At 56.3% G+C, this 25,225-nt stretch overlaps 1 protein-coding gene across 2 annotated transcripts; it reads left to right on the top strand.

Annotated features, from left to right (window-relative positions):
* The first annotated feature begins 136 nt into the window (after positions 1-136).
* On the top strand, positions 137-24,172 carry PLD3 (phospholipase D family member 3). Of its 2 annotated transcripts, none has more exons than XM_004710331.3 (12): positions 137-211; positions 11,346-11,474; positions 11,561-11,635; positions 11,730-11,872; positions 13,057-13,240; positions 15,274-15,394; positions 15,479-15,606; positions 18,593-18,793; positions 22,073-22,212; positions 22,773-22,938; positions 23,485-23,584; positions 23,695-24,172. In XM_004710331.3, exons 2-12 carry the CDS (start codon positions 11,445-11,447, stop codon positions 23,880-23,882), a joined length of 1,476 nt encoding a protein of 491 aa, XP_004710388.1. In that variant the 5' UTR covers positions 137-211; positions 11,346-11,444; the 3' UTR covers positions 23,883-24,172. The 2 variants fall into 2 exon arrangements, with proteins under 2 accessions (XP_004710388.1, XP_045148545.1); XM_045292610.1 differs by lacking the exon at positions 137-211 and adding an exon at positions 10,771-10,840.
* The last annotated feature ends 1,053 nt before the right edge of the window (positions 24,173-25,225 follow it).

The following is a 25,225-nucleotide window of genomic DNA, read 5'->3' as shown; positions in this document are numbered from 1 at the left end:
CAGCTAGTGGCATCACGTGACCGCCCCGCCCCGCCCCGCGAGGCGGGAGGCCAATGAAAAAACGAATCGGCTGCCGCCGGCCCCGCCCCCACAGCCGGCCCCGCCCATTCCGCAGTACAGCTGGAGTGCGCTTGCGCGGGGCCTGGGCTGGGGTTCCCGCCTGGAAGGTGCGCGCGGGGCTGGGTCCGGGAGTGGGAGACGTGACGTGCAGGTACGGTGCGATCGGCGGGCGCGGCGCTCCGGCCGCCCTCCTTGTGTTGTTTCCCCCGACAATACATCCTCTCCTCCTGTCGTCCTCGATGCCTCTGTGTCGTCATTCCCTCCCCGTGTCTCATTCCACTTAAGTCGTCACCACGCCTGCTGTCGCCACGGGCCAGCTCGTGTCACCATCAGCCCCCGTGAATCCCTGTCGTTCCTCCTTTGCGCCCCATTGCCACCGTATGTCGCCGCCCCCATCGTCTTCTGTCGCCTCTGCCCGTCTTGAGGGGCCATGTCGCCTTTATGAAACAGTTGTGGTCACAAGTCCTCATAATCCCACGTCACCTTCTTCTCCGCCCCTGACTTAAGCCATCCTCATCGCCCTCCCACGTCACCAGGGTTCCTTCGACGGTCGCCGCCCATGCCTCCTACTTGCAGCGTCACAGGGCCCTTTCCCGCGCCCCCTTGCCTCTGTCATTTCCCTGACTGGGTCCTCGAGTTACCTGTCCACTCTTGGCCTGCTCACCCACTTCCGAGTTGACGGTGGGGGAGCCCCGCCAGTTTATTCCTCTGAAAGGCACAATATGGCCATGTCCCCTTCTTCCCCCCACCCCCCATCGCCTTCATCCCTGCCTAACAGCCTGGACACTCCCACCTCCTCACTGTGTGGCTCCTCCCCCTCGCCGGCCGGTGTCCTCACACTTCCCATATCACCCACATCACCCGTAGGGGTGGCACGTTGGCCATCATAGACCTGGCTCGTGTAACTATTTCATCCCTCTCACTATGTGGCTGGATTGCGTGAGGCCCACACCACTACCACCCCCCAAATCAAAATAAATAAATAATAAATAAAGGCCTCTATAGCCAGTGCTGTGGAAATCCAGGTAGGGCTTTGTCCAGGGGGGAGTGGGCAGAGGAGGAGGAGCATGTGAGTAGCTTAGACCAAACCTTGACTTTCAGAACTGAGGGTACAGGATGCCGCGATGGAGAGGTAGGTATCTTATCTACTCACTCAGCTGGCCCTCGCAGGGCAGCTGATACCGTCTCTGTACCACACTTAACTAGCCGCATGAACTTGGGCCATGGGCCGGTGACAAAATGTCCCATGCCTCAGTTAATGCATCTACAAGAAGGACAGTAAACCACAAGTTAATCATTCACCAAGGATTCCTTAAGCACATACTAGTAGTGCCCAGGGCTGTGCTAAGTAGACACTGGGACCCTCAGCAGGGAGCCAGTAGACAAAAGTCCCCCACCCGGTGGACTTGATATTGTCAGAGTAAGAGGCAGGAAACAAAAGGTAAGTTAATTGTGTGGTGTGTAGGAGCAAGCTGGGGGAGTCTGGGGTGGAGGTTTAAAATAGTGCTGCTCTAAATAGTAAAGGCTTCTCTGAGGATGGTGCATTTGAGCGAAAACTGGAAGGAAAGGAGATTGTGGTGCAGATATCTGGGGGGTGGGGGAGTGGAGAACATTCTAGGCAGAGAGAACTGCACATGCAAAGGCAGGCCTGGGAGAGGAGTGCTGGGACTATTTTCAGGGCTCATGAGAAGGCCAGGGAGGGTAGAGAGAGGGGGACCAGGGGAGGAGGGTGGGGACTAAGGTCCAAGGAGAGATGGGGGAGAGGTGGGCCATGGAGACGACTCTGGCTTTTAATCTGAATGAGATGGGGGCCATGGCAGGATAAGGAACAGACATGGCCTGATATGGCAGAAGCCACCAGCTGGACACCTGCACTCCCATAGCCTTCCTGCCCCGAGAAAGCTGTCCTGTCCAAATGGCCCCGGCAGAAAAATGGGAGGTGGGGGGAGGCCACTGGTGGGTTTTTGGAGAGGTCAAAGGCACCTTTGGGTTCAGCTGCTGTCAGAGAGGGAGGGCAGGCAAATGACTGGGAGGCCCTTATCACTGTCTGCACATGGTGCCCAAAGGCAGCGGCCTGGGTTCAAATCCCGGCTCCTCCATTTCTGGGCTGTGTCCATCTGCATCAGTTACTTAACCTGTCTGAATCTTTACTTCCCACACCTGTAAAGTGAGGCTCTTCAATGTCTTCTTCCTAAGCGATTTCCATGTGCCTTGGCATTTATCTCCCCCCATCGGTGCTCCTTTTAGCCTGTGTGTCCAGTCTCTCTTCTATCCCATGGGAGACAAACTCAAGAGACCCCCTACACAAATCCTGCCTCCTGACCATCAAGAGGACAACTCATCCCCCAAATGGGATTAGAACCACTGGCATGTTGTTGGTAGGTGCCATCCGGTCAGTTCAGTTCCGGCTCGTAGCGGCCCTATGTACGAGAGAAGGAAACACTGCCCACTGGTGCCAAGCCCTCCTCGCCACTGTCAGTGGATCACATTGTTGCAGCCGCTGTGTTAGCCCAACCATAGGCATGGTGGTTAGGGATTTATAACATATGTTTGGGGGTGACAGTTCAGTCCGTAACCAAACCCACTGCCATCGAGTCGATTCCAACTCGCAGCGACCCTATAGGACAGGGTGGACCTCAGGTTTCCAAGACTTGCCATCCTTAGAGCAGCAGACAGCCTCATCTTTCTCCCCAGGAGCGGCTTGTGGATTAGAACTGCTGGCCTTGCAGCTCGATGTTGAACCCACTGCATGACCAGGGCTCCTAGAAGAGCGGCATGGGACTTGGCAAATAGGAGTGGTCATGTGAAGAGTGGGGGAAGGACTTAGGCAGGGGGTGCAAGCCGGGGGAGGTTTTGGTGGTGAAGATGCGGTTTCAGTTGAAGGAACTGAAAGTTATTTATCTCAGCTGGAGCTGAAAGGTTGGTGAGAGAGTAGGTAGCCAAAGAGGTCATTAGGGGAAGCTCACCCAGGGCCCTGGGAGCCACTGAGAAGGGGGGCTTTCTCCTGAGGGCAGTAGGGAAGTACAGAGAGTCTGAGCAGGAGAGGGACAGGTCAAACTCAGATGGGAGGGGCGATTGGAGACACTGAGAGTGGAGGCCAAAGGCCCAGGTAGGGTGCTGGGGGTGTGGGGAGAGCCTCCTCAGGCCAGGTGGACGGGCTCTGGGGAGGGTTGAAGGCTTGGGGAGAGTCAGGCTTTTGTGGGGAGCTGGCGCATGAATGGAGACCTGGGAGAGGCAGGATGGCTGTCTGTGAAGGGGAGACCCAGGGAAGAGGTAGGCATGGGACATGCTGGGTTTGTGGGTCTGGGGGACACCTGGGGTGTGGGGTGGAGTCTGGGAAGTTGGAAGATCTCCAGAGCTGGGATTCCAGGGAGAGGAACTTTGGGATGACAGAGAGGCACGGAAACTTTCCCAGGGACGCATGCTCGTGGGGCCTTTTTGCACATAGAAGGAGCAGCCCTGGGGGCGCAGTGGCTGCATGTTGGCCTGTGATCCAAGATCAGTAGTCAGAAACCCCCATCCGCGCCGAGGAAGAGAGCCGAGGCGGCCTGCTCCCCTAAAGAGTGACCATCTCGGAAACCCACGGGGCCAGTTCCACCCTGCCCTGTCGGGCCGCTGCGAGTCACCATCCACCTGATGAGATTTTGGTGTGAGGACATATACGAGGAGCCCTGGTGGCCCTGTGGCTAAAGCGCCTCGCTGCCAACTGACCAGCCGGTCCACAGGAGAAAGATAAGACAGTCCGATTCCTACACTGTCCTACAGGGAGAAATCCACGAGTCAAAATCCACTTGGGGGCAGTGGTTTGGGACTGGAGAAGTTTGTCCTCTGCCCTGAGGGCAACAGGGAGCCATAGAAGGTTTGGGGGGGTTGTTTGTTTGTTGAGGGGGGAAACAGGCAACTGCTTAAATGCCTAAGTGTTTGAGTTCAGCTTTTGCGACCTGTGACTGACCGACTGAATGGTTGTTCAGACCAAGCATCTTCTCTCTGATGCCCCTGTTAGGCATCCTTGGAAAGGTTGGCTGCTTAGATACTAATAACAGTTGGCAAAGCCATCGGCTCTCTTCTGTCTTCGCTAGATTTGGCTACAGACCATTGATTGTTCAGTCCCCAGGGGTGGGTGTCAGTTCTCTGGATACCAGCAGATTGCCCCTTTAAGTCATTTCAAAGGTTCCTCGATTTCTACCTGTTGGCCCCCCATGCCTGTGCTTCACGTGGGCTCCTCAGCCGGCTTCAGAATCCCCTCAGCCTCCTGTGCCCTCTCAGAGGGCCAGTCAGCAGGGTACCTTCCCCCTCTCTTGCCCTCCCTGCCCGCACTCCCAGGCACTCATGCCATTATCTGCCCTGGACTTAGAACCCAAGCTGGCCACCCCCAAACCAAACTCACTGCCATCGAGGCAATGCTGATTCATAGCGTGCCCCCGGGCGCATCGGGACTGTAACCGTTTCCAGGAGTAGAAAGCCCAGTCTTTGTTCTGTGGAGCTGCTGGTGGCTTAGAACTGCCGACCACGCAGATTGCAGTCCAACGCGTAACCACACCACCACCAGGGCTCCTCTCACTGTGTATTAAAACTGCATCCTGTCCTCTGCCGAGGTGCAGCCAGGAGCCTTTTCTCAACTACTTTCCAGCTCTCCTGCTTCCAACCGTTTTTTTGAGACCTCTGGTGGCGTAGCTGTTTCAGCATTGGGCTGCCGATCACAAGGTTGAAGGTTCAAACCCACCAGCGGCTCTGCAGGAAAAAAGATGAGATTGTCTTCTCTCGGAGCCCTGGTAGCATAAGTGGTTACACATTGGGCTGGTAACCACAAGATCAGTAGTTCGAAACCACCAGATAGCTCCTGGGGAGAAAAATGAGGCATTCTACTCTAGTAAGGAGTTCCAGGGTTGGAAACCCACAGGAGGAGGTCTCCCTGCCCTATCAGGTCCCTAGGAGCCAGCATTAACTGAAGGGCAGTGAGTTTGATTTGGGGTCTGGTCTTATTCTCATCAATGTATCTTCCGCCCTGGAAACCCACTGGGGGGAAGTTCTACACAGCTCTAGCGGGTTGTTAGGAATCTGGATCGGCTCCGTGGCAGGGGATCGGTTATGGTTTTGGAGACATTGTGGGTTAAGCGTTGGACTGCTGACCGGAAGGTGAGCCGTTCAGACCCACCAGCAGAAAGATCCACAGCTTTGGAAACCCCCGCGCACAGTTCTCCTGTGTCCTGCAGGGGCGCTGTGAGTCAGAATCCACTTGGCAGAGTCTCCTTTGTGCTGAACTCGGGCCAGAGGGATCCATCAGGCGTGGACTTGGTTTCTCTCCGGACTTGTGGCAGGGTAGGAGGGGACACACACGACGTGGAGGCTTGGCTGCACACAGGGCTCCACGCCCCCTGGCTGCCGTGGACCAACTGACGAATCTTTGCCATCAAGCACCGAGGTTGGAATCATCCACCTCCTTTTGCAGACCATGAGAGGGAAGCTCAGAGCCGGGGGGGGCCTTTTCCCCAGCTCTGCACAGACCTGGTAAGGGCTTGTACCCACCAGCAGGCAAAAGGTGAGGCTGATCTTTGCCCTTCAGTGCTATGGAGCTGGTTCTGACTCATAGCACCTCACCTGGATGTACAGCAGAACTAGACCCCACCGGGTCCTGCGCCAGCCTCGCAATTCTTAGGTTTGAGCCCATCGTTACAGCCACTGTGTTGATGCATCTTGTCCAGAGGCTTCCTCTCCTTCGCTGCCCCTTTACTCGGCTCTGGGACGGTCTCTCCTGAAAGCACGTCCCAAGCATGTCAGACGAAGTCTCCCCATCCTTGCTTCTTAGGAGCACATTCCAACTGCGCTGTTTCCAAGTCAGACTTGGTCTTCTCAGCAGTCCCCGGTGCGGGCAGTATTCTTCGCCAGCACCATAATTCCAATGCATCGATGCTTCGCCGCCGGTCGTCCTCATTCAATGTCCAACGTGGATACGAGGTGATGGAAACACCATGGCTTAGGTCAGGTGCACCTTAATCCTCTGAGGAACATCCTTGCTTTTCAACACCTTAAAGACCTCTCTCGGGCAGCAGATTTACCCAAAGCAAAGATTTACGGCCTGGAGAACCCTTGCAGGCAGTTCCACTCTGTCCTTTGCGAGTCTGGATCGACTCGGCTCAATAGCATTGGGTTTTACTCAGACCTGCCTGGGTTGGGACCCAGGGCTGTGGGACTCTGAGACCCACACCCCTAACCGTCATTGTCCGTAGTCACCGCCCTCCGAGTGGGTAGAGCAGGGCCCCATTTTACCTCTGAGGTCGGCAGGGCGCAGAGAAATGAAGGCCCAGGTCCCTGGTCCCTCAAAGAGAAAAGTAGCGGAGGAAGGATTTGAACCCCGGACACTCCAATCCAGTGCACCCGTGGTGGAGAGGAGTCACATCTCCCCACCCTCCAGTGGGGTGCTGGGGGCTGTGAATGTGGGTTTCCTTCCTCCTTGTCTGTGGTGGGCAGAGTCACCGGCCAAGGAAAGGGGGTATTCCACAGGTTTTCCCACCCGCAGTAAGGTAAACAGAGCTCATGGACAAGCCCCATGGGGTCCTGGGTTCTTGAGGAGAGAATGCCAACACCTACCCGTCCAGCTCTGCCAACCTGCACTCTCACATCTGGGGGTGGGGGTCCCCCATCCCCTCTCCAGCTGAGACCACCGTCTTTCTCAAGCCTGGGATCTTGGGGGAGACCACTCTCAAAGTAGGAGCCTGGCTTAGTTCTATAGTGAGGTTATAACAGCAACACAAGGGGCGGTTGCTTTAAGACACATTATTTTCTGACCATTTAGAAGGCTAGAAGTCGGAATCTGGAGGGAAGTCTTTGTCTCTGTGCGTCAGCTCTGAAGGAAAGGCCTTGTCTCTTCGAGCCGCTGCTCCTGAAGCAACGTCAGGTGGCTTGGCATATGTCTTCCCCGCCTCCGCTGGGTTCACTTTTTACATCTTTTATATAGTGAAAGAGATTGACTCAAAATACCCCGACAGGAACCCAGCTCCATTAACATATCAGAGGCGGCTCTCCATTCCCAGATGGGACTGTATCCACCACACAGAAGTTAGCATTGGCCACACGTATTTTAGCGGGGGTGGGGGGACCCAACTCAATTCCTATAACAGCCTGAATCTCGTGATGTCATGTCCATACATCCCATGTGCATTATTTGTAATGTCACTGAATCAGTTCTACCTCATGGGCACCTGTTGGGTGGGACAGAACTGCCCCATAGGATATCTGTCCAAGTTGCCATCTTTAACGAATGGGACTGTCACATCTTTCTCCCACGGAGCAGCCTGTGGGTTTGAACCGCCAGCCTATAGGGTTAGCAGCCAGGGCTTAACCACAGTACCCCAGAATTCCTTAATCCTAAATCAAGACAAAACAACACTCTGACCCTATAGGACAGAGCAGAATTGCCCTTGTGAGTTTCTGAGACTAAACCTTTACAAGCGTTGAAAGCCTCATTTTTCTCCGGAGAAGCAGCTGGTGGATTCGTACTGCTGACCATGCAGTTAGCAGCCCAACGTGTAACCTACGATGCCAAACAGCCCCTTCAAATACGAGGAGGCCTACAATAAAATGCAGTCGTCTTGTGCCTGGTCGTGGGAACGGACGGGGGAGGCAGTTTTGCCATGGGATGTGACTGGACACGCATCCCTCACACAGGGACTGTCCCACCCCCTTTCTGTGTGGTTATTACTGTAGTCTGAGACATGGTTCCCTCTCCCTGCTCACCACAGTCCAGAGAGGCCTGCACAACCTGTCAGTCACCCTTTTGAATCATCTTCTCACCACTTCTGGGGGCCCACTCTACCCAGTCCAGTCATACGCCTCACTCAACTCCTACGCCAGGCCCTTTGCACTGACTGCGTCCTCTGCTAGGAACACTCTTCCTCTAGATGCCCACATAGCTCCCTCTTTCCCCTCCTTGACCCCTCAATCCTTGTACGAGCTCCTGATTTAAAATTGCAAACCCTCTGCCCCCTTCTCCATCCAAACCCCAAAGCCAAACTCCGACTGGGTCACCCTGGAGCCAGAGGAGAACTGTCAACCTCTGGGAGCAGACAGCCGCATCTTTCTCTAGCAACCTGCATCGGTGATTGTTTGGCAGTTAGTGGCTCCACAGGTAGCCCACTAATATTTACATTACTACTTTGCTTATTGTCTCTCTCCCTTTGTGTATGTTTGTCGCAGGTATTCAGTGTCTCCCGAGAATTCCTGGAACACCTGGTGAAGCAGGTGCTAAGGCCCTCATGCCCATTTTGCTGAGGGGGAAACTGAGGAACAGTGGGGCACTGCCACATGTCAAGTGAGGTCAAGCAGCCAGCTGCAGATTCCAACAGGCACCTGGCTCCAGAGCCCAGGCTGCTAATGGCATCACCAGTCTCAGCTAATGTAGATGGTCTAAACCACTTCCCTAGTCCTGGTTTTTTTGTTGTTGTTGTTCTAAATGCCTTAAGTGGATTCCCTTCATTAAAACAAACAAACAACCAGCAAAGATTAAAAGGAAGCTGCTATGACGGACCACTATACAATTTGAAAGGCCACTGAAAATGCATAAGCAGACATGTACCATCACCCCCTCCCACACACACACACACACACACTACCTCATTAGTGCCACATACCTGTTGCCTGTGCTTTAGGCCCAACCCTCAGCACGCCTCCATCCACCTTACCCCACTATGAGATTGATTCTCATTCATCTGGGTTTCTCTACTTTTTATATCCTCTGTGGTGCCAACTCCAGTTCTTAAATGAATTATTTCTCATCCAGGCCTCTAAATGAAAAGGCGCACACTTCCTGCCCCACCGACCAGCCTGTGGTCAGCCACCTCTAAGACCTTTCTCCGGCTTGGGTGACCTCTGGGCTGCCCAATAACCTGAATCTGCTTGCTGCCCCTTTGGGGGCTGCATTTTACTGAGCCCCAGTGATGAGAGGCCCCTAGAATGCTCCAGGGGCTCTGGGGCACGCCCAAGCAAATCCACACTCTCCCTCCTTAGCCCTGGCTGGTCTAAAGGGACACTTCTGCTAGAAGTGGGCACCCCAGGCCACCAGAGTACAGAACAGCCCCCAAGGATCACGCGTTGGTGGGGTGGGGCTTATAAATGATCACTTCTGCTGTGGACTTTATCTTGCGGTGAAGGGAGAACGTAGTGCCATTGGTGTCACAGTGGGTTAAGCACCGGGCTGCTGACCCAGTGGTTGGTGGGTCAAACCCATCAGCCTCTCTGAAGGAGAAAGATGAGGCTGTCTGCTCCCACAGAGACTTGCAGCTTCGTCATCCCTAGAGAGCAGTCATACTCTATCCCATATAGGATCACTGTAGACTCAGTGCCCATGAGTTTTCTTTTTGAAATCACAATAATTCTGGTCTTTTACATTTTCTTTTTAAGTCGTAAAGCTTGTGGCATTGGCAACATGTGAGTCTGCTTCATAATCATTTCTTAGCCTACCCAGAGACGCATTGCTATAGCTTATGCCTCACTGCCACTGAATCCGTTCTGACAATGGCAGAGTCGGGTAGGAGGTTGCTAGGCCCAAGGTCAGCAGTTCAAAACCACCAGCTGCTCCACCAGAGAAAGATGAGGCTTTCGACTACTCACCTGATTTAGTGTTTCGGAAACCCACAGGGGCAGTTCTACTCTGTCTCCTCGAGGGTCGCTATGAAGGAGCGTAGAAACCAAACACACAAACAAGCCTGTCCACCATGGATTTGACCCTGACTCCTGCTCCATCGATGTGCTTTGTGATCATCTTCCCGGAGCCGATCTCTAGCCAGACCTTTCTTCCGTGGCACTGCTGCGTGGGTTCAGGGCACTAACCTTTGGGGCTCGGGGCGGAAAGCAAACCACTGGCCATCAGGTGGTCCTTAAAGTAGCTTAGAGTTCCCACTTTAAGAACAGACAGTGAACTAGCAATCGAAAGCACCCCCCACACCTCGCTCTCTTGAATGTAACCGCACTTCTCCATAGGAATCCTTTTCTGCAGGTATGTGTTGACTTCCTGCGTGTGTGTGCGTGTGTGTGTGTGTGTGTGTGTGTGTGTGTGTGTTGGGGGTGGGGGTGTTCTGGCTCCCTAGCTCTTTGAGAGGCATTGTGGTGGGGTCTCCAATTTATTCTTCCAGGGAGATACAGAATGGGAGGAGGGAGACCTCCAACCAGATTGAAAAAAAACATTTAAAAAAACCTTCTTATCAAAATATCACAATGCTTTCAGAACCCCAATGCAGCGGGACACAGGGGCTCTAGCAGAACCCCCACCACCGACGCCACGGCTTCTCCCTCCCGCCGGGCAGCGTGGGCGGCAGTGTCTCCGCCTGCCTTTGCCGCTGCCCCCCTAAATCAGTCAATCTCACTCTCCGCCTGCGCTTACAACCCTTTCAAGGATCCTCTGTTCTGCGTGTCTTTTTGATCGGGAGGCGCGCGTCCGCGATGCCAACATTCACAGGGCTCTTAGATGGGGAGGAAATGTGGGGGCGGCCCCCTCTGTCTGGATCGCGGGCCTCTCGGTCCCGCACGGATGCCCCGGCGTGGGTTGTGGCGACGCTCACCCCTACCCTGTGCACCGCGGCCCCGGGCGGGCTGGGGACAGGCGACCATGGGGGGCCGGGCCCCCCTTCTCCTTGCGGGGAGCCGGGCGGCGGAGGCGGCTCGCTCGCAGTGCGCAGAATCCCCGCTGCAGTGGGCGGAGCCTCAGGCCCCGCCCCCCCGTGCCGCCCGGCTCAGCCTGTCGGGGCAGAAGCTGGGGCCCGCCGAGGGTGCAGCTGCCGCCTGCCGCGTAAGGCCGAGGCCCCTCTTGGGTGGGCAGTGGGCTGGGTGGTGGCGGTGGGAGACCCCCCCCCCCGGTCTCGGGCTTCTGGTCTGAGCTGTCCGGTCGGTACCTGACGCGGAGGGAGGGCAGCCGAGCCACCTGGAAAATGTCCGCGGACAATCCCAGAACTGGGAAAAGCCCGGCACAGGGACTTGAGGCTCCGCTGGCCCCATCCAGACCTGTCTTTTGGGGCCGGTCTGGATGCGAGCTCAGGAGAGGGTTCATCGGGGGACAGGCTGGGCTATTGAGGGACCGAGTGGGCACGAGATGGGGGGCAGGAGAGCCCTTACACGGGGCTGGGAATAAGCCTGCAGCAGCTGGACCTTGGAAGCTCGCAAAAGCCCTGCTGACCAGCTTCCTCCTTTTGGGGTGGTGGGCGTGGTGCCAGGGGCCCCGTGATGGCAGGCGAGGAGACCCAGGGCATCCCCAGAGCCTCTAAACTGACCTGCCCCCCTGGGATGCACCCCCAAAGGCCGGAACGCCCCGCCCAGCCCCCCGGCTGCCCCACTTGGAGACCCTGACACACCCACCTTCCCGCCTCGGCCCTGCGGACCACCCCCAGCTGTCTAGCATGATGAAGCCGAAACTCCTGTACCAGGAGGTAGGCGGAGGGGAGCCAGGGGGACGGGCGGGGGCTGGGCACAGTGGAGGGTGGGGGACCCGACCTGCCACCCCACGTTCCCACAGCTGAAGGTGCCTGCTGAGGAACCGGCCGGCGAGCTGCCGGTGAATGAGATCGAAGCCTGGAAGGCTGCGGAGAAGGTAGGGAGGCCCAGCATCCTCCGTCAGCCCCCGCGGGGGGGAGGGGGGCCGGCCCCGCCCCCAAGGCCCGCTAACCCCCTTCTCCTGCCCACAGAAAGCCCGCTGGGTCCTGCTGGTCCTCATCCTGGCCGTCGTGGGCTTCGGTGCTCTGATGACTCAGCTGTTTCTATGGGAATACGGAGACTTGCATCTCTTCGGGCCCAACCAGCGCCCAGCTCCCTGCTACGACCCCTGCGAGTGAGTGGGGGGAGGGCCAGCTGGCCAAGGGGAGGGGCCTGCCCACAGACACCAGCTCTGACACACAGGGAGCAGGGCCTGCACGAAGCCACACACCCCACCTGGGCACCGTGACGGGCAGGAGACTCAAGAGTTCAGGGTCCTGTTCTTCCTCCTCAAGGCCCACCGCCTATGAGCCGTTCCCATGGCAGCCCCAGGGAGGACTTCCATCGTATTGGTGGGCAGACACAGAAGCATAGCAATCCTGAGAATCTTTTATCTATGTCTGTAGACAGACACATGATTTTCCATCTACATCTGTGGACCGTTACACACACAATCTTCCATCCATATCTGTGGACAGACACACACACACACAATTTTCCATCTATGTCTGTGGACACACAATCTTCCATCCGTATCTGTGGACACACACACACACACACACAATTTTCCATCCATGTCTGTGGACACACACTTCCATCTCTGTCTGTGGACAGACACACACTTCCATCTCTGTCTGTGGACAGACACAAAATCTCCCCTCTGTATCTGTGAAAAGACACACACACACACACAAAATCTCCCACCCACATCTGCAGACAGACACACAATCTCTTACCAACATCTGTGGACACACATGTACACAATTTTTTTGTCCATTATCTATGGACAGACAAACAGACACACACATACACACAATCTCCCATTCTCATCTGTGAAGACAAAGGCACACATACAGTCTCCTTCCACATCTATGGCCAGACACAAACAGATACACACAATCTCCCAGCCATATTTGTAGATACACACACACAGGCACACACACTCTCCCTGCACATCTGTGGACACATGCACCAGGGTCTCCCAGCCACAACTGTAAGGAGCCTGGGCTGCACCCCGCAAGGTCAGCAGTTGAAACCCACCAGCTACTCCACAGAAGAGAGGTGAAGTATTCGGCTCTTGTCATGATTCTCAACCTCAGCAGCTCACTGGGCAGATCTGCTCTGCCCTGTAGGTCTCAGTGGCAGTGAGACCTCCAGCGGTGGACAGACAGACACTCCTGCCCAGACATCATGCCCACCGTCTTCGATCCGAGTCTGTGGACACTCGCCTAAACACACGCCGCTCTGCAGGCACATGCATGCACCCAGTCACTCTTCCTGTCCCTGGGCCCAGTATGCACATGCACCCCTGTCTCCCAGGGCCGTACTGGTAGAGAGCATTCCTGAGGGCCTGGACTTCCCCAATGCCTCTGCGGGCAACCCCTCCACCAGCCAGGCCTGGCTGGGCCTGCTCGCCGGGGCCCACAGCAGCCTGGACATCGCCTCCTTCTACTGGACCCTCACCAACAATGACACCCACACCCAGGAGCCCTCTGCCCAGCAGGTACGTACGTGGCAGCCTGGGCCCTAGCTTGGGGGGTGGTGTGTGTGTGTGTGTGCATGCTGCAGCCCAGGAGACAAATGGGCTGGTTGGACACTGGTGCCTGGCACTGCTGTCCTCACGTAGCCTCCTGGCCCCGGGGGTGTTTGTCACGGCCCTCCGAACACAGGTCTCTGAATGTCAGGGTGCAGGTTTGGTTACGGGGGATTAGCTTCGCAGCGGTTGTGCGCCCACATGCAACCCTGATCCAGCCCCACAAAGAAACAGGGCTCCCTCCTTCTCAGCGGTGTGACCTTGACCTTACCTCCTGGCTTTCCTTATCTGTCAAATGGAGCTGATCGCTGGCACCCGCCCCTTAGGCCTGTGATAAGGAGGAGATAGATTCACCAGTGTGAATGGTAACCCTGGGTCAGCCCTTCGTAAGCATTTGTGATTGCTCCATCCCCTGGGGAGCTGTGGGTCTGCATCCACTCCTTGTTTCAGTAAAGCGTGGGAGCCAGCCCACATCCACATGGGTCCTCGGGGATGGTTGTGTCATTGAGGGAAGAAATTATGAGGCAGACAGACTTCTAGGGTGCTCACCTCCTCCATGACATCAGGACCAGGTCAGAGTGCGAGAGAGAATGCAGTCTTTCACCAACTTATATCGTCTTGGGGCATGCAAGCCTCCCCAACCACAGACACCTACCACCTTAACAGGGTGGGCAGTATCTTAACCCTTAACAGATCCCTGAGCTCACTGGGGGAGTAACCTAACACCAACGCTGGGGGGAGGTGAGGGGGAGTGACTGTCCCTGAGCGGAAAGAACAATAGCAACGTGTCTGCTGCTAGTGATCAAGCTGCCGACCATGTAACTAGCCATGTGCTTGTAAGAGCTATCATTAGGTCAGCATTATGATGGGAGGATACAGTGTGGGGGGGGGGGTTTAATTATGAGAATGTGACTGGGACTCCTAAGTAGGAAGGCCTCCCACCACCCAGAGCCCTGGCCCCGCCGGGCTGCCTCAATCCTGAGAATAAAGACTTTGTACGCAAGCACTCCCTTCCTGGTCCTCAGTTTCACACTGTCAAGTGTCAAACATTTTAAAAAGGACCGCTTGGGGGACAGCCCCCCCACCCCACCCCACCGCAGCTCCTCCCTCGCTCTGCTGCCTGTTCCTTGTGACCAGCAGGGCTTCAACCTTACTGTCACTTCCCAAAGTTCAAAAACGTGTGGACTCCCACAACGGAGGAGCAAGCAATGGGCCACCACTGAACCTGTGTCCTCACCGGCAGGCGGGCAGGGTGTGTGTGGTTTATCATCCAGCCTGCCTCAGTGGGCTGTGATGGGAGGGGGCTTAGGACAGGCCTGCTCCGCAGCAGATCAGTGTCAGAACATTGTCACCTGTCACTATTAGAGTCCTTATGCCTCACCCCATACCTCCCCAGCCTCCAGCCTGGGCTCTGGCCCCACATCCCACCAGGCGGAGGATCCCGGGAGGTTCCCAGGAGATGTAGGAACACCAGGGAGGCTCTGGGTGTGGAGATAGGTCGGATGAGCCCATATTTAAAGCAGATCCTAAGGGGCTTCAAAACACTCATAGGAAAATGGGAGGAAAGGGTGACGGGATTTGTCCACAAACTTTCTGATGCTCCCTCATCTAGAAGGGGCTTCCACAACCAAACTCACTCCCACCGAGTTTATTCCAACTCTCCGTGGTCCGATGGGACAGGGTAGAGCTGCCCCCTGTGAATTTCTGAGCCGGTGACCCTTGACAGGAGTAGAAAGCCCTGTCTTTCTCCTGTGGGGCGGCTGGTGGTTTCAAACTGCTGACCTTGGGGCTAGCAGCACAATGCATAACCGCTATGCCACAAGGATAGAAGGGGCTATAGGGACCTGCAAAGCTGACCTTAGGTGCACTGGCTCAGTGTACCATCTGGTAACTTATGCTCACTTCCGGACGAGCCTCCAAGTTCAAGTTCAGGGCAAGCCCAGGAGGAGGCCATTTGGAGCTGGGTGCTAGCCAGATCCGACAGAAGCTTTTCTTCCCCCCAGGGTGAGGAGGTCCTGCGGCAGCTGCAGACCCTGGCACCCCGAGGTGTGAAGGTCCGTATCGCCGTGAGCAAGCCCAATGGGCCCCAGCCACAGGCCAACCTACAGGCTCTGTTGCAGAGTGGTGAGCTGGGGGCGCCCTGGGGCTGGGCCTGGCCGGGCCTTTCAGGCCTCTGACCACCACCCTCATGACCCCTGTTGGTTGCAGGCGCCCAGGTCCGCATGGTGGACATGCAGAAGCTGACCCACGGCGTCCTTCACACCAAGTTCTGGGTGATAGACCAGACCCACTTCTACCTTGGCAGTGCCAACATGGACTGGCGCTCCCTGACCCAGGTCAGCTTGTGATCTGCCGACTGGCCCTTCCGGCCTGCTCTCTGCCCCCCAGGGCATCCGGTCTCTCACTGTTTCCTCCTTAGTGCCCAAGTTCTCTCAACCCAGTCTCTTTCCTACCTCCTACCACCCCTCCTAAACATCTCTAAATCCAGCCCTCTACTGCCCTCCCCCACTCAAGAAGCTGGGGTTCCCTCTGAGCCCCTGTGGCAGCTGCTACTCTTTCCCAGCCACGCAAGGCCCCTCAAGGCCCCACCCACACATTTGACCTTTATTATGCATTCCTGGTGCCTGCGCACAGTCAGCTGCTTCCTGGTGATGACGTGAACATGGTGGTAGCTCCCGGAACTCCTGGATATCCCAGGCCCATGGGGGACAAGCCTGTCACCACACAGGACACCTTAAGAGTGTCAAGCCCAGGGTGGGAGAGACCCAGGCAGATAGGTTGGGGCTGGGATTAGGGAGGTGCAGGAGGGGGACTGGGAGGAGGGGAGTGCATGCATTGAAGTTGGACTGGGATGAGGGAGGCCATTGAAGTTGGACTGGGTGGATGCATTGAAGTTGGACTGGGTGGGGGGCTCTGGGCTAGGCTGTGGGGCACAGCCAGAGGATTGAGGACAAGGTCAGGGAGACATAGAAGGCTTGGGAAGCACAGAAGGGGTGTCTGACTCCTCCTGGGGTAACAGAGAGAGGTTCGAATCTGATACCTGTTGGATGAAGGGCCAGGATGAAGGACCAGCTTAATGGAGGTGTGGAATTGAAAAAAACAAAAAACATTCATCCACTTACTCAGCAAACATGGGAGGCTTTGAAAAAGTTCATGGACAAATGGGATTAAAAGATCATGGATTTCCCCTATGAATTCATTGAAATCCCTTCGTATTTCCTAGGTTGAACCAAACCACTAATCTCACCCGTTGAGGGGAGACGTCGAAGAGACCTCTGTGTCTCAGATAGCCCACATGCCTGACCTCCACCCAGTGGGCACAGGGTTGTCACCAGAGCGATGAGGGAAGCACGGGGCTCAGAGGACAGCTGGTGCAGCCCGGGCAGCGTGGAGTGGGTGGCAGGAGGTTCCTATAGGAATACACTCCTTGTTCTGTGACATTGGTTACCATGTTTAGCACACGTCAGCTTTCTCATTGCGCCCACCCTGTTCTGCTTCCGCTGTTCACCCAGCCTGTCTTCCCCTTCCTGTCTTCTCCTCTTTGCTTCTGGGTCAATGCTGCCTGCTGGGTGTCCGAGCGTGACTTGTTTAAGGGAGCCTTAAACAAGGCGCATGCGTGATCCTGAGTCTTTAGTGAGCCCATCTATTTGCCTGGAAAGTGACCTGCAGAAATAGCTTCAAGTTCAAGTTCAAAGGGTATTTTAGAGCAAGAGTCTCTAGGGTTCCTCTCAGCTCTCGGTGGTCCGAGGAGAGCATTTTTAAGCCCATCTCTTTCCTCTTGTATTTTCCTCTCAGCAGCAAGGAAACACCCTGCAGCCCCGTTAAGATCTTGCTCGAAGATCTCAGACAGATATCCGGCTCCTTTCTTCCACGTCGTGCCTTCTACCAAATGTGCAGGCATAGTTCCGACGCGCTCTTTGCCACTGCATGTGAAGCAGCACCCTCCCTCCTTGGTCTGATCGCATGTCCATCCTTGTAAAGGCTCACCAGAAGCACATGGGACACCCGTGCTGCTGGCAGCATTCTGCAGCTCATGCCTTCCTGTGCTCGCAGGCAATAGAGACGTTCTCTGCAATTCTCACTTCCTCCTGAGTCCTCCCCAGAATTGTGGTTGGCGTGCACAATTCTACCCACAGTCTCTTCAAGGCAACCTAGGCTTTACCTATTAAAAACTCACTGCTATCCAGTGGACTCTGACTCCGTGACCCTATAGAATAAGGTAGAACTGCCCTGTAGGGCTACACAGGCCATCATCTTTACAGAACCATGTCGCCTCATCTTCTCGCGTGAACCAGCTTGTAGGTTCAAACTGCCACCCTTTCAGTTAGCACCCAAGCACTTAACACCGAGCCACCAGGCCCCTTAAAACTTTTCCAGTGTCTACTCGGTACCCAGCTCCAAAACGGCTTCCACATTTGCGCTGTAGAACAGCACCCCACTCCCAGTACCAAATTCTTAGTTCTGTTGTGTTGCCAAAGCAGAAATGCCACAAGTGGGTGGCCTGACCCAGAGGAAACGCATTTTCTCATGGATTAGGGAGCTAGAAGGCTGAATTCCGGGCACCAGCTCCAGGGCAAGACTGTCTCTCTTTCAGCGCTACCAGAAGGTCCCCGTCATGGCATCCTCTGGTCCTGGACAATCCTTGCATCCGGTTGCATCTCTCATTCCTCACCTGGCTTCTTTCCCTTACTGGGTTAATCCCCTTTACATCTCAAAAGAGATGAACTCAGGGCACACCCTACATTAAGCATGCCTCATGAACATAACAAAGACAACATCTTCACAAATGAGATTAGAACCACAGGCCTGGAGGTTCAGATTTTTGACACATACTTTTTGAGGGGAAACAATTCACTCTAACAGGGAAGAGGGAGGGATGTGAGAAGACTGGGGCAGAAAAGGAGGGGGCACTAAGGGACAGAGGGGTGGGGGGGAGCCAAGAGGTTGAGCAGGAGGAGACAGAGAAGCCCGACAAGCGGGGAGACAGGTGCAGGGACCTAAGCTACCATATTAGACAGTGTGAATGTTGACCATTCCCATGGCAGCACAGAGCTCGATTGGACAGCACCCGCCACTGCCCACACAGATATGGGGCACTCTCGACCAGGAGCTACAGTTGAGAAGACTGCCACTCTTGGGGTGGGCAGCCTGGGGTGCCCCCTGGCCCCCCAGACCTCACCCTGCATGGAAGGTTGAGAAAATAGCTGAAAGCCCAAATCCAGGAGAAACGGGCTGCGTTGCAGACCCAGGGGACCAGGGGTACCTCTTGTCATCTGGGGACCACCAGACCACTACACCCTGGCTCGGCTCTGCCCTCCACAGGTCAAGGAGCTGGGCGTGGTCATGTACAACTGCAGCTGCCTGGCTCGAGACCTGACCAAGATCTTTGAGGCCTACTGGTTCCTGGGCCAGGCAGGCAGCTCCATCCCGTCCACCTGGCCGAGGGTCTATGACACACGCTACAACCAAGAGACACCAATGGAGATCTGCCTCAACGGGACCCCTGCCCTGGCCTACCTGGCGGTGAGTCTGGGGAGGGGGCATGGCCACCCCCCATTCATGGCTCATGCCCTCATCTGGCCTGGCTGAGTGGCCTGGGCGAGTGGGGGGGGGGTCGGAACCCTGACCACTGACTGTCGGCCCCTAGTACTGTGTTTGATCAGGGCTCCGGACAATAAATGCCCCAGCCTCCTTGGGTCTTGCTTTCAGCTAGAAAGCGGGGCTCTCTGATGGTCACGACCTTCTCGGCTTGCTGCACGGGGTCAGCTAGGTTCATGGCCATCTGTGGAGTCGTTGGTCTGGCTCAGCACCGCCCAGCATCGCAGACTCTCAGTTCAAGCGCTAGATTTCATTTGCATGCCAGAAGATGGAAGAATTCAGTTCTTCACACGTACCCCTTGGGATAATCAACCAGTTGAGCTCCAAAGGACAGCTTCGTCCAAGGTCAAGGTTCAGAAGGGCTAGGGACAGAGGAAAGAAAACAGGAAATAGGCAGGGAAGGGGATAAAACCAGTTCCTCATTTATTTGCATCAGCCACTTTTTCACGTGACTCAGCGCAGCACACTGCCTTTGATGTAGAAAGTGCCCCGCTGCGATGGCTGCAGGGATTGAGGACGGTAGACAGGGAACTACTGGTGGGAGCTGCGAATATTTTCACGTCTGTAGTGGGCAGTCTCAGTACCTCTTGGTCCCCAGGACTCTGGACCTCATCCTGGGTGGAAGGTTGATGGTATAAATAAAAGCCCAGATAGAGAATTTTCATTTTAGCCTCTGGGTCGATTTGCTGTGATGCAACAAATAACGGATAGACGTACTTCCATTCTTCACACGTCTACTTTTAGGGAATGCTGTCCTGTAATCTGGGCTTTCTCTCGTCTCGGCTGCCTCTCTCATCCCTGCCCGGGGGAGGAGTGTGACTCGGGGCCACGGAGAGGTTGGGAAGAAACCCAGTCAGCAAGTGTGGCTCAGCTACTGCTCCATCTCTGCCACTTCTTAGCTGGATCACAGCCCCGCTGTGTCTGCGTCCTTGTGTATAAATGATGACAACAGCTTTACCTACCAGGGTGGTTAAATGAACAGGTTACCCGGGACCCAATAATCCCGGTTATTATTGACCTGTTCATGACATTAACCTTATTAGTTTACAAAAAGACAAAAGGGCAGCTAGGCCCGTACTGGCCACTGCGGGTTACTTTCACGGGACGAGGCATTTAACAAGCCCTGTCTGTGGGTTAGTGTAACTGGGAGCTAACCAAAAGGTTGGGAGTTTGAATCTACTTGGAGATACGGCAGAAGAAAGGCCTGGTGATTGGCCGCTGAAAACCCAGCCATTGAAAATCCTGTGAGCACAGTTCACCTTGGGCACACAGGGGTCACCATGCATAGGACTTGACTGGGTGGAGCTGACTATATATATTGCATATTCTGTAGTTGGGTGGGGGAGGTTCTCAAAACCCACTGCCATGGGGCTAATACTGACTCATAATGACCCTACAGGACAGGGTAGAATTTCCCCTGTGGGTTTCTGAGCCTGTAACTCTTTTTGGGAGAAGAAAGTCCCATCATTCTCCCAAGGAGCGGCTGGTGGTTTCGAACTGCTGACCTTGCAGTTAGCAGCCCAACGCATAACCACTACTCCGCTGATACTGTATGGGGCTCCCCAAAGGCCAACAGACATCAACTGGCCCACATTATTCACAGACAGGGCTTGTTAAATGCCTCGTCCCGTGAAAGTAACCCGCAGTGGCCAGTACGGGCCTAGCTGCCCTTTTGTCTTTTTGTAAACTAATAAGGTTAATGTCATGAACAGGTCAATAATAACCGGGATTATTGGGTCCCGGGTAACCTGTTCATTTAACCACCCTGGTAGGTAAAGCTGTTGTCATCATTTATACACAAGGACGCAGACACAGCGGGGCTGTGATCCAGCTAAGAAGTGGCAGAGATGGAGCAGTAGCTGAGCCACACTTGCTGACTGGGTTTCTTCCCAACCTCTCCGTGGCCCCGAGTCACACTCCTCCCCCGGGCAGGGATGAGAGAGGCAGCCGAGACGAGAGAAAGCCCAGATTACAGGACAGCATTCCCTAAAAGTAGACGTGTGAAGAATGGAAGTACGTCTATCCGTTATTTGTTGCATCACAGCAAATCGACCCAGAATGTGCTGGCTTAGGACAAAAATGACTTTATTTGTTCCCAGTTCTGTGGGTCAGCCCTTTGGGCTAGGGTCAGCAGGGCGGTTCGTCTGCTCCCACTTGGGTCACTCATGTGGTTCTAGTCCTCTGTCCGTAGCAGGCAGATATTTGCATGTGAGGGGCATGCAGTGCTTGTTGCGTTCATGTTCTGAAGTTGGGTGGAGGGACTGCCTCGTCTGGGCTTGGCTGCTCTGACAGGGCCTCACTGCGTGACCAGTACTGGCGCTGGCTGTTGGCTGAGCCACACATCTCCAGCAGGCAGCACTGGCTGTTTCATGTGACAGCTGGGTGCTAGCAACGCCTACGCCAATGCATACATGTTTTTCAAGTCTCTGCTTGTAGCACACCCACTTGCTGATGCGCATTGGCCAGAGCTAGTCCCACGGCCCCGGCCCAGCATCCTGGTGGAAGGCCCCGGCACCAAGGTGTGAGCATGGGGAAGCATAACTCACTGGGGACTGCACATAGCCATCCCGGCACCACAGGGAAGTAAGATCCCAAGACCACTTCCTTTTCAGAGTTTCTGTTTCCTCCTCTGAGAACAGGGATCAGCAGCAATGCCCTTTACCCCACAGGCTCTTGTAGGGACGGAGGGACCTGGAGAAGGGGTTTGGCGCTGATGGGCACCTGAGGCATGCCCAGTGAAGGGGACGGGCTTTGAGGCATTCAGGGAAGCAAAGTGAAGAAAGAGAGCCAGCCTGGAGTGTGCCTTAGTGAACCACCCAATTATCACCAAAGGAGGAGTGCAGTGAGGCCCAAGAATTTGCATTTCAAACACGTTCCCAGGTCAGGCTGCTGGGGCTGCTGCTGGACTCGGGCCATGTGCCAGAACCACCTGCTTAGTCAGGCCAGAGCGTCTGGAACCTGCCAGCCGGGTTCTCATCCCGGCTCCCTTTACCAGCTTGTGACCTGAGGCTTACCTCACTGAAACCTACCTTGTCTTGGGCCATCAGCCACATGTGCTAACTGCCCCACCCCTTCATGGGGCCTGAGGATGCTGAGATCCAGGGGACCCAGCTCCAGACGGGGCCGTCCCAACACGGGACCCCCCCGGGGGTAGGTAGCGTCCTTGTCAGGGCACGTGCCTTGACCACACCCTCTTGCCCCCAGAGTGCACCCCCACCACTTTGTCCAAGTGGCCGCACCCCAGACCTGAAGGCTCTACTCAATGTGGTGGACAATGCTCGGAGTTTCATCTACATCGCGGTCATGAACTACTTGCCCACCATGGAGTTCTCCCGCCCACGCAGGTTCGGGGGCGGGCCCTGGGGCGGAGAGGGAGGGAGAGGAGGAATGAGGCTCAGGAAACAGGGGAGGCGAAGGAGCAGGTGGAGGGGAGGGGAGGCCCAGGAAGAGGCCGAGGGGGGGGGTTCCTGGGCGATTGAGATGGCTTCGTGGTGGGTTCAGAGGAGAGGCTGGGCTTTGGGAGCTGGGGGCTCGGGATGAGACTTTGGGGGGGTTCCAGAACAGGTGGGAAGCAGGAACCTGGTGCTTGGCGGACAAGATGGGCCAAGAGTATGAGGGTTGGGGAATTTCCCATCGGGATGGGGAGGAAGGGCTGGGGGCTAGGGAGGAGGATGAGGAAGATGGCTTTGGGACTGCAGGACATGGGGGGGGGCAGTGAGCAAGACAGAGGGAGGGTCGAGATGAGGAAGACGGAAGCGGTGTGGGTAGAAGGTGGGATTGAAGGCGCTGGAAGCAGGGAATTGGAGATGGGGGGGCTTGGGGACTCTCAGAAGCTGAGCAGGGCTCAGCCTCAGCCGAAAGGGTGAAGGGGGCATCACTCCACCCACCCCCTCCGCCGCTCCAGGTTCTGGCCGGCCATCGATGATGGGCTGAGGCGGGCCTCCTACGAGCACGGCGTCAAGGTCCGACTGCTGGTCAGCTGCTGGGGCCACTCGGATCCGTCCATGCGGGCCTTCCTGCTCTCCCTGGCCGCCCTGCGGGACAACCACACCCACTCCGACATCCAAGTGGTAAGTACCACGCTCAGCCCCTGCGGGGGCAGGATAGCACACTGCTGGCACAAACCTGCCCTGCCCCCTGGCAGGGAACAGCCCCAGCGAGCCTGGTCATCAAGGGGCAGAAGGAGTTGGAGCAGCAACCAAGACAAATCAACAGAAGAATTGACTGCCCTCTACCTGTGGGACAGGGTAGCCTGCCCCTGTGAGTTCCCAAGGGAGAGCACAAAGCCTCCACTTTCTCCCTGGGAGCAGCTGGTGGTTTCGAACTGCTGACCTGGTGGTTAGCAATCCAGCACATTACCACTGTGCCACCAGAGGGCCTGTGGGCAGTGACCTGCCCAACCTCACCTGCCTGAGCCTGAGAAGGTGTGAGGTGCGGGCCTGCAGGCGAACCGGAGCCGCTGCCGAGGGCAAGGGACCCCGCTCTCAGCCAGTGGTTCCCGGGGACCCTCTGTCAGGCGGTCCTGTGGGCCAGCAGCTGAGTCTCCACTACCTTGACACTGGGGCGTCTCCCAACCCACCCAGGGTCTCACACTCCTTCCCCTCCACCCACCCCAGAAACTCTTTGTGGTCCCAGCGGATCAGGCCCAGGCCCGCATTCCGTATGCCCGGGTCAATCACAACAAGTACATGGTGACTGAACGTGCTGCCTACATCGGTGAGTGACCCTCGGGCTGCCTGGGGTAGAGGGGGACAGAGCGAGGGCTCTGGACGCCCAGCCTGGGTGCCCCCATGGGCCCTGACCTTGCCCCATTCCCTGCCCCACAGGAACGTCCAACTGGTCCGGCAGCTACTTCCTAGATACGGCGGGCACCTCACTGCTGGTGACCCAGAACGGGCGGGGGTGCCTCCGGAGCCAGCTGGAGGCCGTGTTCATGCGGGACTGGGACTCCCCTTACAGCCATGACCTGGACACGTCTGCTGATAGCGTGGGCAACGCCTGCCGCCTGCTCTGAGGCCTGGGCCGGTGGACAGGCTGAAGCCATCATGGCCTTTGTGGACCCGAGTCCCTGTCCCCATGCCCCCGCTTCTGTCTGCCCCTTTGTGGCCCCTGCAGGCTCCCCTCTGCTGCCCCACCTCTACCTCCGCTCCCACGGCCCACGCTGTGGCCCTGGGACCCAGCAGAGCTGGGGGAGGGATCAGACCCCAAAGAAGTGGGGATGCATGCTGGGCCCAGCCCCTGGCCCACCCCCTTTCCAGGGCGAGGAGGGTCCCTGGTTATAATATTAAATAATTTGTCTGTACAGTGGGGCCTCAGTGTGTGTTGGTGACAGGCAGGGGTCAGGGGTGACACTCAGGGAGAGCTACTGGGGGCCTCTGGTAGAGACAGCTCAGTGTGCCTTGGGTGTGGCCGGGTGGGCAGACCCACGCTAGGCCCTAAACACACGGCCTACATGGCCCGGCATGTGCTAATCCTTCAACCTTCAATCCACACAGCCTGTTGTGAGCCTGTCGTGTACGAAGGCCTCCACACGTGTCCCACATGCGTGTGCTCAACCTTCAGCATCTAGGTTAAGCCCTCACGTGTGATCCGCGTGGCCTGGTGTGCGCGGAGCCAGGATTGGGGACCCTCACAGAGGGTGTTCTCGCGGGGTAGCCAGTGTAGGTCAGTGTGTGTTGCCTATACCGTGAGGCCCAAGCCATATCCTGGGGTGGGCTAGTGTGTGCTGAATGTGGAGCACGCACCGGGCACGCTTGTGAGCTTGTCACCCTGCGTCTGCGCACAAGTGATTGCCCAGCAAGTCCCCAGCACGGAGCACAGGCGGTATGCCTGACAACAGGCTCGAGCCATGGGCACGTACAATGTCTTGCCAGAATGACTCTGGTCTAGACACGGATCGAGGAGAATGGCTAGTGTGTGCCGAGCCATGGGCACGTACAATGTCTTGCCGGAATGACTCTGGCCTAGACACGGATCGAGGAGAATGGCTAGTGTGTGCTGAGCTTAGTCTTGGCCTTCAGTGTCATCCACGACGGGCCAGTGGTGCCAGGGCCCTGGACACCCAGGACAGGGCAGGGAAGACGCTATGAGGCAGGACTGCTAAACAGTTCTTTATTGAAACAGGCAGAGGCAGCCCGGCAAGGGCCTGCTTGGGGCAAGCAGGGGCAGCCTCCTCCCTGCGTCCCTCTGGCCGAAGAGGCCACAGGCCTGACCCGAGGCCTTCCGGAGTGGCGGGGTATGTGGAGGCACGTGCCGTGGGCAAGAGGCACAGGGAGTTTCCGGATAACTAACTTTCTGGAAGAATAATTTGTGAATTCTGGGGGTGACTCTGAGGACAGTGTGGGTTGAGAGGGGAAC

The sequence above is a fragment of the Echinops telfairi genome, unplaced genomic scaffold (assembly GCF_000313985.2).
Source record: "Echinops telfairi isolate 266 unplaced genomic scaffold, ASM31398v2 ScPeMD7_655;HRSCAF=1070, whole genome shotgun sequence".
Taxonomy (NCBI): domain Eukaryota; kingdom Metazoa; phylum Chordata; class Mammalia; order Afrosoricida; family Tenrecidae; genus Echinops; species Echinops telfairi.
The sequence above is the reverse complement of the archived record's forward strand: the minus strand, read 5'-3'. Positions and strand labels throughout refer to the sequence as shown.

Coding starts and splice junctions, on each gene's coding strand:
- PLD3 (XM_004710331.3), top strand. CDS start 11,445: ATGATGAAGCCGAAACTCCTGTACCAGGAG. Junction 13,241..15,273: donor AGGAGCCCTCTGCCCAGCAG/GTACGTACGTGG, acceptor TCTTCCCCCCAG/GGTGAGGAGGTCCTGCGGCA. Junction 15,395..15,478: donor ACAGGCTCTGTTGCAGAGTG/GTGAGCTGGGGG, acceptor TGTTGGTTGCAG/GCGCCCAGGTCCGCATGGTG.